Genomic DNA, 14,109 nt, shown 5'->3' with positions numbered 1-14,109 from the left:
CAAAGTTCCACGATATTTCGGCAAATAACTGTTCTGCTGTCATCAGGTGGTGCTGATGGAATGATCTGTCTGCGCTGTGTCTGTGGTATTTATGTCCGCGGGGTCCCGAGTCGTACCCAGGCGCAGACGGCCGGCGGGGCGCCGCGTGGTGGGGGTAGCTGCAGCCACGCCTGGTGGTAGGCACAGTTCATCTCCATCCACCTTGGCGGTAGGATCTCGCATCCGCTCACACCATAGCTCCTTGATGGTGTTTAATAATGGTGTCCAGGCCTTGTTAAGTTGAAACCCGGTGTCCCTGTTGATGAGGTTATCTCTTACTCGAATTTCTATGGCCTCCTTGTAGATACTGTCCCAGTAGGCACTTGTGGCCGTCAAGATTTTAGTCTTTTCGAAATTTGCTGTGTGTCCGGTTTCGATGCAGTGTTCTGCTAGGGCCGAATGGCTGGGATGGCGTAGGCGGGTGTGACGTTCGTGTTCCTTCCATCGGTCCTCGACCGTGCGAACTGTTTGGCCGAGCCGGCCGCGGAGGCTGTGCGGTTCTGGCGCTGCAGTCCGGAACCGCGGGGCTGCTATGGTCACAGGTTTGAATCCCGCCTCGGGCATGGGTGTGTGTGATGTCCTTAAGTTAGTTAGGTTTAAGTAGTTCTAAGTTCTAGGGGACTTATGACCTAAGATGTTGAATCCCATAGTGCTCACAGCCATTTTTTTTGTTTGGCTGATGTAGGATTTGCCACAGCCGCACGGGATTTTGTACACGTCCGCTTTCTTAAGTCCTACTTCATCTTTTGCAGTTCCTAGTAGGTCGCGAATCTTTGCTGGTGGTCGTAAGACAGTGTCAATCTTGTGTCGCCGTAACAGTCTCCCTATTTTTTACAACACATTGCCAGCAAACGGCAGAAAGGCCAGAGTTTGCTTCTCTTCTTTCAGTTGTTCTTCATCTCGGTTCTTGGTGCACTTCTGTTGTCGGAAGGCCCTTTGGATTTGGCGGTTGCCATACCCATTCTTGCGGAACACGGTCTCCAGGTGTTTGAGTTCTGTTGGTAAGTTCTGTTCATCAGAGATCGAGTGTGCTCTATGTACCAAGGTGTTGAGCATCCCATTAAGCTGTGCCGGATGGTGGCAGCTGGAGGCATGTAGGTACAGGTCAGTGTGTGTAGGCTTGCGATACACACTTTGACCCAGTGAGCCATCAGACCAACGTTCCACTAGGACGTCAAGAAAGGGTAGTTTTCCATCTTTCTCAGTCTCCATGGTAAACTGAATGTTACTGTGCACCGAATTAAGATGTTGTAGAAAAATCTGTAGCTGTTCCTGTCCATGTGACCAGATGACGAACATGTCATCCACGTAGCGAAAGAAGCATACAGGTTTCAGTTCGGCGGCTTCCAGTGCTTCCTCTTCGAAACTCTCCATGAACAGGTTGGCCACCACTGGGGAGAGCGGGCTCCCCATGGCCACTCCGTCGGTCTGCTCATAGTATTGACCACTGAAGACAAAGTACATAGATGTTAACACGTGCCTGAACAGTTGTTTCAGTTCAGGCCCGAATTTCTCACTGATTAAGTGGAGAGAATCTTCCAGCATGACACATGTGAATAATGAGACGACATCAAAGCTAACCATGATGTCAGATTCTTGTACTGTTATCTCCTTCAGGCAGCCAATGAAGTCCGTTGAGTTCCGGTTATGGTGCGCACATTTCTCCCACATAAGGTCTTAGCATGCTCGCTAAGTGCTGCGTCAAAAGATACGTCAGTGCCCCTATGTTGCTGACTATGGGTCGCATCCCTTCTTTGTGCGTTTTTGGGAGACCATATATCCTCGGAGCTACCGCCGAACGTTGGCTAAGTCTTTTGATGTCCTTGTCCTCGAGTGCACCAATTTTCAGCATGGTGGTGGTGCTTTGTTGTATCTTCCTGGTCGGGTCTGTGTTGATTTTCCGATATGCTGGATCGTCTAGCAATTGTAGCATCTTCTGTTCGTAGTCACGTCTCTCAAGGATGACTGGCATTTCCTTTGTCAGCAGGAAGAACGACTATCTCCTTATTGTCTCTGAGGGCTCGTAGTGCTGCTCTTTCTGCTCCCGAGATGTTGCTTCTGGCCGGTGTTGCCCTTAAAACACTCAAGGACAAGGACATCAAAAGACTTTGCCAATGTTCGGCGGTAGCTCCGAGGATATATGGTCTCCCAAAAATGCACAAAGAAGAGATGCAACCCATAGTCAGCAACATAGGGGCACAGACATTTCTTTTGGTGCAGCAATTAGTGGGCATGCTAAGACCTTATGTGGGGAAATGTGCGCACCATAACCGGAACTTGACAGACTTCACTGGCCGCCTGAAGGAGACGACAGTACAAGAATCTGACATCATGGTTAGCTTCAATGTCGTCTCATTATTCACACGTGTCATGCTGGAAGATTCTCTCCACTTAATCAGTGAGAAATTCGGGCCTGAACTGACACAACTGTTCAGGCACGTGTTAACATCTACGTACTTTGTCTTCAATGGTCAATACTATGAGCAGACCGACGGAGTGGCCATGGGGAGCCCGCTCTCCCCAGTGGTGGCCAACCTGTTCATGGAGAGTTTCGAAGAGGAAGCACTGGAAGCCGCCGAACTGAAAGCTGTATGCTTCTTTCGCTACGTGGATGACACATTCATCATCTGGCCACATGGACAGGAACAGCTACAAATTTTTCTACAACATCTGAATTCGGTGCACAGTAACATTCGGTTTACCATGGAGACTGAGAAAGATGGAAAACTACCCTTTCTTGATGTCCTAGTGGAACGTAGGTCTGATGGTTCACTGGGTCAAAGTGTGTACCGCAAGCCTACACACACTGACCTGTACCTACATGCCTCTAGCTGCCACCATCCAGCGCAGCTTAATGGAATGCTCAGCACCTTGGTACATAGAGCACACACTGTCTCTGATGAACAGAACTTTCCAACAGAACTCAAACACCTGGAGACCGTGTTCCGCAAGAATGGGTATGACAAGCGCCAAATCCAAAGGGCCTTCCGACAACAGAAGTGCACCAAGAACCGAGATGAAGAACAACTGAAAGAAGAGAAGCAAACTCTGGCCTTTCTGCCGTTTGCTGGCAACGTGTTGCAAAAATAGGGAGACTGTTAAGGCGACACAAGATTGACACTGTCTTCCGACCACAAGCAAAGATTCGTGACCTACTAGGAACTGCAAAAGATGACGAAGGCCTTAAGAAAGTGGGCGTATACAAAATCCCGTGCGACTGTGGCAAATCTTACATCGGCCAAACAGTTCGCACGGTCGAGGACCGATGCAAGGAACATGAACGTCACACCCGCCTACGCCAACCCAGCCATTCGGCCCTAGCATAACACTGCATTAAGACCGGACACACAGTGAATTTCGAAAAGACTAAAATCCTGACGGCCACAAGTGCCTACTGGGACAGTATCTACAAGGAGGCCATAGAAATTAGAGTAAGAGAGAACCTCATCAACAGGGACACTGGGTTTCAACTTAGCAAGGCCTGGACACAATTATTAAACACCATCAAGGAGCTACGGCATGAGCGGACACGAGATCCTTCGGCCACTGCGGACGGAGATGAACTGCGCCTACCGCCGGGCTTTGCTGCAGCTACCCCCACCCCTCCCACCACACGGCGCCCCTGCCGGCCGTCTGCGCCTGGGTACGACTCGGGACCCCGCGGACATGAATGCCACGGACACAGCGTAGACAAATCATTCCATCAGCACCACCTGATGATGGCGAAACGATTATTTGCCGAAATATCGTGGAACTTCGTCGATCGGATCCATCTGGACACCCGAGAATCTTGGATACAGCACATTCGCCAGGAAAGCCTCAGATCACATATGTCTGATGTAATATGCCCAGCTCTTCCATCAGAATGCTTTCTGTTATGCCAGACTTTTTAAGTATTACACATAGACAAGAGATTTTTAATAACTAACAGCATAGCTGAAAAAATGGTGATCACTCCCATATATAAGGTACACTTTCCCACAGACAAGCAATATTATAACTTTGCACCCCCCCCCCACCCTTTTTTTTAAACACAATGTAACATACACTGAGGTGACGTAAGTCATGGGATAGCAATATGCACATATAGAGATGGTGCTGGTATCATATACACAAAGTATAAAAGGGCAGTGCATTGGTGGAGCTGTCATTTGTCTCAGGTGATTCACATGAAAAGGTTCCCAATGTGATTATGGCCACACGATGGGAATTATGAGGCTTTGAACAAAGAGTGGTAGTTGCAACTAGATGCATGGGACATTCTATTTCGGAAATCATTAGGGAATTCAATATCCTGAGATCGACAGCGTCAAGAGTGTGCCAAGAATACCAACTTTCAGGCATTAGCTCTCACCCCAGACAACACAGTAGCCGAGGGCCTTCTCTTAATGACCAACAGCAGCAGTGTTTGTGTAGAGTTGTCAGGCTAACAGACAAGCAACAATGCATGAAATAATTGCAGAAATCAATGTGGTACATACAACGAACATATCTGTTTGGACAGTGTGGAAAAATTTGGCATTAATGGGCTATGGCAGCAGACAACAGACATGGGGGTATGGCAGCAGAAAACTGATGTGAGTGCCTTTGCTAACAGCACATCACCTGCAGTGGCTCTCCTGGGCTCGCGACCATATCAGTCGGACCCTGGAAAACTGTGGACTGGTCAGATGAGTCCCAATCTCAGTTGGTAAGAGCTGATGGTAGAGTTTATGCATGGTACAGACCCCACAAAGCCATGAATTCTTGTTGTCAACAAGGCTCTCTGCAAGCTGATGGTGACTCCATAATGGTGTGGACTGTGTTTACATGGAATGGACTGGGTCTTCTGGTCCAATTGAACTGGTCATTGACTGGAAATCATTATATTAGATGTAGACGTAAATGTTTGGCTACTTGGAGACCATTTGCAGCTATTCAGCGACGGAATTTTTATGGATGGCAATGGGCATTGTCACCAGGCCACAATTGTTTTCGATCAGTTTGAATAACATTCTGGAAAATTCAAGTGAATGATCTGGCAACCCAGATCATTCAAATGGATCCCATCAAACATTTGTGGGGCACAATTCTGAGGTCAGTTCATGCACAAAATCCTGCACCAGCAATATTTTTGCAATTATGGATGGCTATAGAGGCAGCATGGCTCACAGGGGACTTCCAACAACTTGGTAAGTCCACACCACATCGATTTACTGCACTACACCAAGCAAAACGAGGTCCAACATGATACTGGGAGGTATCCTATGACTTGTCACCTCAGTGTGTTTGTCTACTTTGAATAAACTCAATCACTATATCAACTGAAGTATTATCACTCATTTAACATACTCCAGAAAGTAATTAGAGTAATAAGTCTTCATCAGTGTCATTTACTGAACGAAGTTAGAGACTGCCATTGGAAACTCAATAAATGTGACATGTGCAAAAACCAATACCTACAGTGTTCTGAACTTAGTGCAATCCTTACTGCTAGAAGGAGTGTTCATTTGTATGCTTGAAGTCAGTGATAACACAGATAGCACTAATACTTGAACATGGGTGTTCCAATGCAGGTGACACACATCACTGGCATTGGTAAGTAACACTGAAATGATTACTTCCCACTATTTCAAAAACAAAGGCAGTTTTCCCTTTTCCCAATAACTGTGTTCATTGTGCCCACACTATGACCAGTAAATACATGACCAACTTCTTGGCAACGTGGACAAGGCATATAATGTTTAGTCACATGTTGATATGGTGTTGCTAACATTTTATTATAAAATAATTTTTATCAGTTACAACTTCTTGCATCTCATAACTTCTTCGTTAAGCAGTGTTTGAAACTTCTACATCTACTTCTAATAATTTCTAACTGAGTAAAATATACAACAAAAATAATATCTTGGGAACAAAATTTTCACTCTGTATTATTCGCTTGTACATTGCATCATTGTTTCTGAATTTTGCTTTGCATAACTGACGTATGACATATTTTCTCTTTTTCCTCATTTACAAAATTCCTGTTACCTGTTGGCTATTCTCTCACCTACATGCGAAACAAACAGTTATGACAGAAAATCTCTCTACAAAGTTACTTATCACTAACACATTTGAGCTGCTCGATACATACCGTAATAACATATCTTCCAGTTCGATCAAAAAGAAGGCAATATACAGCTGAAAGATGACCTAAAGTCCGGCAATAAAGCTGCAGCTTGCTATACAACTTGGATGAGACAGCCTGGTGGCGTTTCAGAGGACCTGAGAGTTCACGACCCTGGAGCACCTTAACTGTACAATGAGAGAGAGCATTGTTTCAGTAGCATCACAGCTATTATGCATTATATTTGTTCAGGAAAAATGTTGCCACAGTTACAATGGTCATGGTACTGTAACATCTGAGCTGATTCACGGAAGTCCAAACAGATCATACTGCATCTTCAAGTTTCACAAAAAAGTCATTATAAAAACAACAGCACAATATAATCAATAACTGATGAAGAATATTCCCAAACACAAACTCATGAAGAGACACTAAAAGAGATGGCTTGTGTTTGTTTGTACTTCTGTGGTTTGAGAAAGTTCCTTAGTTTCCAGACGTAGCAATGAAATGATCTACAGCTACTCCCTTTAATACATTGCAGCTATATTGGTGAGGAAGGAGAGAGGCAGTAGACTGAAGCTTTATGCAACTCTGTGAGGAACGCTCAGACTGCTTGAATGATAGTGTGCTGCCCACAGAGAGTAGAGATCTAAGTTGTGTTATAGCACACACACCCATTTTTCTCATGGCTGTTCAACCTACAGCATACTCTGTTAAGAAGAAGAGATAAGAGTCCAACTTGAAAACAGTTTTTGTAAAGCCAAGTCTGCCACCTCCTTCCTAAAGCTGGCCTCATCTGTAGCATACGAAATTTTAGGTTGTTGATTTTTTGGATCACTATTTTCAAAATAAGTCTCTGTAACATCTCCAATGAGTACAGAATAGTAACTGCTGATTGTAAATCATCATTTTGTTTTGGTACTGTATCAGCTGTATGAAGTCTTGTCAATCTATATAGAAAAAAGGCATCATCAAATATGGGTAACAGTACTACTGCAAATATACAGAATGTGGAAATTATCTTCAATTTTACTCTTTTTCGTGTTTCTAAGGTCATTAAACAAAAGACTGCATAACATGAAGAGTATTTTAATGAACAACAATACTGCAACATTTTAATTTAGTTTGAGAATAATAGGGAGCCAGAGTGTCACCAAGTCCAAGATACTATTTTAAATTTCTGACCTAAAATATCAAATATGTATTGTGATTAAGGACACAAATTTAAGTTAACCAATTACAAATTATTGCTCTTAAGCATCTACATAGTATGAAACAAAACTCGAAACTAAGTTCACTGAGCAGTCTCTATGCAATTTGAAATAAAAAAATTGAGTGTCCACACGCACAACATTCTTCTGGTTCTGAGACTACATAAGTATGTAAGAGTCATATTTTCACCACTATTGCATGTGGCTATCATCAGACTGACAATGTATACTATTTATCTTGTACCAATGCAGATTTCTATATATTACAATACAGATAAATAGCATACACCACCATCTCCAGTGTGCCCAAATTGTTATATTCAAATGCCATGACACAATCACAATCCCAAAAGAACAATACTGAAACAGAAAGTGTGGATACACTCAACTTCTGTAACAACAGAATTCATGCTGTTGTGGTCAACTTACACTCCATGAACAAATCAAAATGTGCGCACATACTTTTTGTTCTCACTCCTCACTGAAAATCTGTAGTCGCTTTTAAAGCAATTAGGCTAACTAGACTCATTATAGTAATCAACACTAAGAATATGTGTACTTCCTCAGCATTTGTGTAGTCATATATATTAACTGCTATTAAATTACATTGTTATTGTCCAGCACTGAATTTGTAGAAGAGAAACAGACAAGAAAGGACTGACAGTTCACTCCACCTTCCTATTTCCATCTTGTTCTCACTCTGTAGCATAATGGCTTTCAAAGTATATTTTTCAGATTTACTATCTATAACTGTCAGAAAACTGCTGTTTTTGTCCATGTATTATTAACAGCAATAATGAACCACAAATTAACAACATTATATGAGGTTTCTTTTAAAGAATTCATAATGCAGCACTTTAAATATGTATGAGATAGTGTGGCAGATGTTTACAACAATCTATAATGTGACTTGGGCTGAAATATAACTTTCCAAGTCATATTAATGAGCCATTATTCTGTTTGTAATGCCAACCACTCTACAAATCAAATGTGTATTGTGCTCATACATAACCCATTACTGCTGGCATCTGCAGCTTAAGGATTTTCTATGTGTTTATAAATGACTTGGGCTTAAGTCAGTATTTCCAAGTAAACAAACACTTTTACAAATTTAGTTTACCAGCATTCACAACATGTAAGTATGTTGCTTTAAGGTTATTTACTAAAATGATTGTGCATATCATAACAGTGGCACATTATTAATATTCAGTTAGACTTCCAGTGTTAACAAAAATCCACATTTTAAATCTCTTTAAACTTAAAACCTATTACTCATAACATGATATATTTACTTTTCAGAAAGTTGTAAAAACTGCTGCTCTCCTGAAATGTTGGGAAATTGACTATGTGGCTCAGTCATTAGTGCATACTTATAGCAATCACCATTTATTTTAGAAATATTAAGTGATGAATATTATTATTATTTTCTACTGAAATATGAATAGTATTTATACAGGTATCATCATTTACAAAGGTGATAATTATTCATCTTATGTTTACATTACTTTAATTTACTATTCACAAAATAATGTTACATCTTATATATCTGCCCCTTTTACCATTGGCAACTACTTAATTCTACCTGTTTTAGCAATTAGTGTTTGATTTTATTTACCTGATACACAAGACACATGCCAGTGCAAGACCAGATGGAGAGTAAAGAAAATCAATTTTGAAGCTAGTCTTCCATGCACGATCACTCCTCACCCTCATCTTTCTCTTAGGGAAAAACAAAATATGGCTTTCAATATTACTTTACTCACCTAAGTTATGCTGCCTGTTCACACCAGCAGGATCAATCAGAGGGCATCCTCTTATCCTAACTGCGTAATCAACAATAGATAAATTGTGAGCACAGTGATCTGAAAATGAAAAAAACAAATGAATAAACATGTGCATTTCCTTCTTTATTTTTAAAACTAACAAAGCATTCATAGTGGAATATCTATCCCTTACATTGTTGGCAGAGCAAATATTTTTCCTCTACTCACCTTAATTCCCATTTCTCCCCCCCCCCCCCCCACCTTCCTTTCTGTTAGGATTTCACACCACATCAACACGGGGATCAATAGATAAATAGCACTTATTCAGATATGACCAGATCTACAGAAAGAAATTTACATTGAACTAAAAAATAGTATTATCAACACAATTCACTTAAGATACGAACTAAAATGACTCCCACTGTCACCCCTACAGTGATACTAGACTCAATTAAGGCTGTGGGTAGACATTATTCCATTATCAGACATCTCACTGGCATTTTGTATTTTATTCAGTTTCCTTTCTGTTCTATTCTGTATTTCAATGTAGAATATTATTACTTATTCTACACTTTTTTGATGAAATAAAAATTAATCCTGAAGTAAAATATTAATTTACTATCCCAGCATTCAGCTTAAATGTTTTCCAGAAGCCACCAAAAACTCAAATCTGTACGATTGTCCATAGATTTGAATCAGTCTCCTCCTGAATGTGGTATCATAGTCTTAACCACTGCTCATCACTTAACTCTGTTGTACCTGGATAGTTCTGGCAATAACAGAAGTGCCTGTAAAGGAAAGGATCTGGGTTGAAGTCCCAGTGCAGCCATCAGCTTTAATCTGTTAGGAGTTTCTGGTAGCCAGCTCTTCAAAAAGAATAATGAGTAATGAGTTCTATTGTGGATGAGTATGGTCATCAATGAACTAAAACCAAATTTCAGAAATGAGGTCTGTGTGTTAATACATTCATTTCTGCAGCATGATGTAACTGATTTGTATGAAACTGTCTTAAAAGTGTAATGGGAAATGACACAGGACTTAAAAACCTATGAACAGAACAGATTTTAGACCAGGAAAACAAAATCAATTTGAATATGGATGGAAACGAAGTTAAGACATGGCCACGTTGAGGAAATAATTCCAGCACTCAAATGGAACGAAGCTTTCCCAGATATAAATACAACATTCATTCACTAGTCCATCACTGCACACAGTAAAAGAAAATAATGTGTACTACAAAACTTACATTCACCATAAGACGGACTTATCCTGCACCAGAAACCAAATTAGGAAGTGGTTCTGCCCAAACATTTAGGGGAAAATGAAACGAAGTTCACTTGAAATCTCATAGTGCTATGTAGTTTCCTTATGTCAGTTGGAGTTTGTTAACACTTATCTAAACTTTCATTTAAAAAATAACTTGGGGAAAACATAAATATTAAGATGCAGTAATACTATACTTTTGTTATTCATTTTCTGGCAGTTTTGTAACAGAGTTATAATTTTACTGTTAACTAAAGTATATCATGTCTGAGTATTCATACTGACTGCTGCTGCAAAAGTTCTTTCCTCTCAGATACGGTAAAGTCATGGAATGGTTAAAACTCTGGACTCTCATCACAGAGCATGGTAGCTTCTTTCCCCATTTCTGCCTAACAAAGAGGATGATCCATCTCTGATGGTATCAACAATGATGAGAAGTTGATCCTCAATTGGCTTTTGTTCTGCTCAGTGCCATTTCAACTGAGAGTTGTTAAATAGCTAAGTGCTTTAGTCCATGAAAAACTATATACTAGAGGTGCTTGTAAGTAAATCTGCAGATTTTCTGAAGATTGTTTCATTTAATTAATAACATACCTTATTATCAATATGCTACTTGTGAATTGTTGAGACAGCATTGTAAATAAATTCTACAAGAGTTTCTGTTAACACTGACCGCAAAACCATGTTCGTGATGAACACTAACCTGTTGATGCTACGTACTGATGTGCTTGATGCTAGTACTGTAGAGCAATGAGTCACATGTCAACACAAGCACCGAAGTCAACATTACCTTCCTTCAATTGGGCCAACTGGCGGTGAATCAAGGAAGTACAGTACATACTGACGAAACTAAAATGAGCTCTAACATGGAAATTAAGCGTTTCCGGACACATAACATATTTTCTTTATTTGTGTGTGAGGAATGTTTCCTGAAAGTTTGGCTGTATCTTTTTGTAACATCCTGTATTGCAGAAGTGTTGTAGGAATAAGATTAGGATTGTTGCATGTCGATGCACGAGGAACTGCTGTTGTTTCCTGAAAACAGTGTTGGTCATGGTCAATAGAGAACAGGCTGCTCTCCTGGGTTGTAGCAATGATGGGAGCATTGCGGCTACAGCTATCGTCTCGTCCATTTGACAGGCGGTAACTGTAGTTACTTGTTGGACAGCTGTCTTCGTATGATTTAGTGTTGCCAATTCCTGAAAGTACATCTTTTATCCTACACGAAACATGGCGTGCATGCCCGCCCACACACACACACACACACACACACACACACACACACACACACACACACACACACACAAATATTTACAGAGAACTTGACAGTATAAACCCACTAATCAGTATAACCTGCACCTCCTCCGGCATCAATACATGCACTGATTCAGTTGGGAAGGGTATCATAAAGCTGTTGTATCCTCTCCTGACACAAGATGACCCACATTTGTTATACCTGATTAACTGATCCTTGATATCCCGTTTACTTGCACTGGTACAAAGTTGATAATCTGACCTGGTCTCAAATATGTTCTGTTGGGGACAAATCTGGGAACCTTGTTGGCCATGGTATTACCTCAACATTACAAAGACAGTTCTTACAGACACACACCCATGTGTAGATGAGTGTTGTCCATTTAAAAGTAGCACTACAATACTGCCACATGAGAGGTAACAGGATATCCGTGGCATAAAGTCATGGCATCAGGGTTCCCTCAATTATTACCAGCCATGACCTGAAGTCATACCCAATGGCTCCCCACACCATGATGCCAGAAATAACATTGCTGTGCCTCTCCAAAACACTGGAAGAATGGGATCTCTCTCCAGGCCACCACCACACTTACAATGGTAATCTGGAGTAGTTCAGAACCGCAATTCATCACTAAACACAGTGTAATGTCACTCGTCGACAGGTGCTTCCTGATCACAGCACCATTCCAAATGCGGCAGTTTGTGTCATGGCAATAATGTCACCCTACAAATGGGGAAAGTAATTTCCTCATCCCGGTGCTGCTAGTTTCCAACCAATGGTGAGATATGACACAGAATATCACATAAAGCCCATTAGTTGTTCTTGGGTGGCAGGCACAGATGTGAAGTCATTACAATGTTCTCAGAGCACAATACAGCAATCCTCCCTTGTAGTTGTCAGATGTGGTCGACCGGCTCCTGGATGACGAGTATGTCTGCCTTCACGTTCCTGTGCAGTCTAACATTGGAGCACTGTCACATTCGAATGCCCCACAAATCTGGACATTGCACGGCTCAGACAGGTGGCCAAGTGGTAGAAATGGCAGCCTGCAATGAGGCCCCTTTCAAACTACTATTTTTCTCCTCCACATGCGGATTTCACTATTTCACAAGAGTACGTGGCATTTCAGCACCCTTCACAGGGATAACTCAAGATCTGACACTGTTCATGCCAATTATATACTCTACCAGGCCTGGTAACAACAATGAACATGACCAACAATTCTCTTGATTGGCTGTTCACCCTTTCACTATTCTTGTCAGGCATTGTTCTTATTACCAACTTGTAAAGAAACACTTTCTTTTTCAGTGAAGAGTTGCCCCAGAATATATCAGAAGACCTCAATGAATGGAAATTGGGAATGTAAGTCAACTTTCTGACATTCTCACCTCTAAAATACAATATTATCCATCACAAAAGAGTTGCAGAACTTAGATATTTAAGAAGATCTGTAACATACGACTTCCAGTCTTGGTTCGTATCAATACATCTGAGAATTTATCATTCAAATAGTGTGGTCAGGGCTTGAACACTACAGAATTGACATGTACTCTATTTTATCACAGTTTATTGACAGTCAATTTGCATAGAACCATGATTCATTTTCTGGGTTTCTTAATATGACAACATGCATCATTATATTTAGATACGATAAAAACTGGTTACAAACAAGACCTCTGATACCATAACACTTGGGTTTCTGTGGTAGACTACTGTGTACTTCTCCACCAAATGCTTCTGACACATCATGGAAAATCCCAGCTGACAGAGTTTTGTCATTTCCGTTTTGTACAACCTCAGTTGTGAAATGAAAAATTGTATGTTCTGTGGAGAGACACTCTTGAAATACAAATTGAGACCCACTCAGTATCTAACTTTGTTATTTTCGTGCACAAAATCTTTTCCAATATTTTAGAGAAGGGGGTGAGAAGTGAAACAAGTTGGTAATTACTCATATATGTCTTCCTACCTTTACTGGAAAGTGATTGGACAGTAGTATATTTCAGCCATCTGAAAATATAGCCTGTGATAATCTTCAGTTGAATACATGACTGCATACACTGCATGTATGTGAAGAATACCATTTTAATCATTTGCTTGAGATTATGATAACTCTGTGACAGTTTTTGCTTTTGAGGGAGTAAATTACATTCTCAATATATTTGGCAGAGCACACAGTAATTGTGATTTGACTGTGTGTATATTGCACTGATATTGCTTCCTGATTTATTCTCTTCCTTTACCCTTGAACTGAACATGCCATCGTTTGAGTAATTTCTAGAAAGTGATTACTAAACATATTGGCTAACCGAGCGAGGTGGCGCAGTGGCTAGCACACTGGACTCGCATTCGGCAGGACGACGGTTCAATCCCGCGTCTGGCCATCCTGATTTAGGTTTTCCGTGATTTTCCTGAATCGCTTCAGGCAAATGCCGGGATGGTTCCTTTGAAAGGGCACGGCCGACTTCCTTCCCCATCCCTCCCTAATCC

At 41.2% G+C, this 14,109-nt stretch overlaps 1 protein-coding gene across 1 annotated transcript in view; it reads right to left on the bottom strand.

The window, feature by feature from the left end:
* Positions 1 to 14,109, bottom strand: part of LOC126249102 (PH-interacting protein) — a 278,680-nt gene that overhangs the window by 140,414 nt on the left and 124,157 nt on the right. The window contains exons 6-7 of the mRNA XM_049950753.1: positions 9,102 to 9,200; positions 6,155 to 6,315 (exon numbers count right to left, since the gene is read on the bottom strand). Of these exons, the coding sequence (XP_049806710.1) occupies positions 6,155 to 6,315; positions 9,102 to 9,200 (260 nt within the window). The remainder of the gene's footprint in view (positions 1 to 6,154; positions 6,316 to 9,101; positions 9,201 to 14,109) is intronic.

This window comes from Schistocerca nitens, chromosome 3 (genome assembly GCF_023898315.1).
Source record: "Schistocerca nitens isolate TAMUIC-IGC-003100 chromosome 3, iqSchNite1.1, whole genome shotgun sequence".
Lineage (NCBI taxonomy): Eukaryota > Metazoa > Arthropoda > Insecta > Orthoptera > Acrididae > Schistocerca > Schistocerca nitens.
The sequence above is the reverse complement of the archived record's forward strand: the minus strand, read 5'-3'. Positions and strand labels throughout refer to the sequence as shown.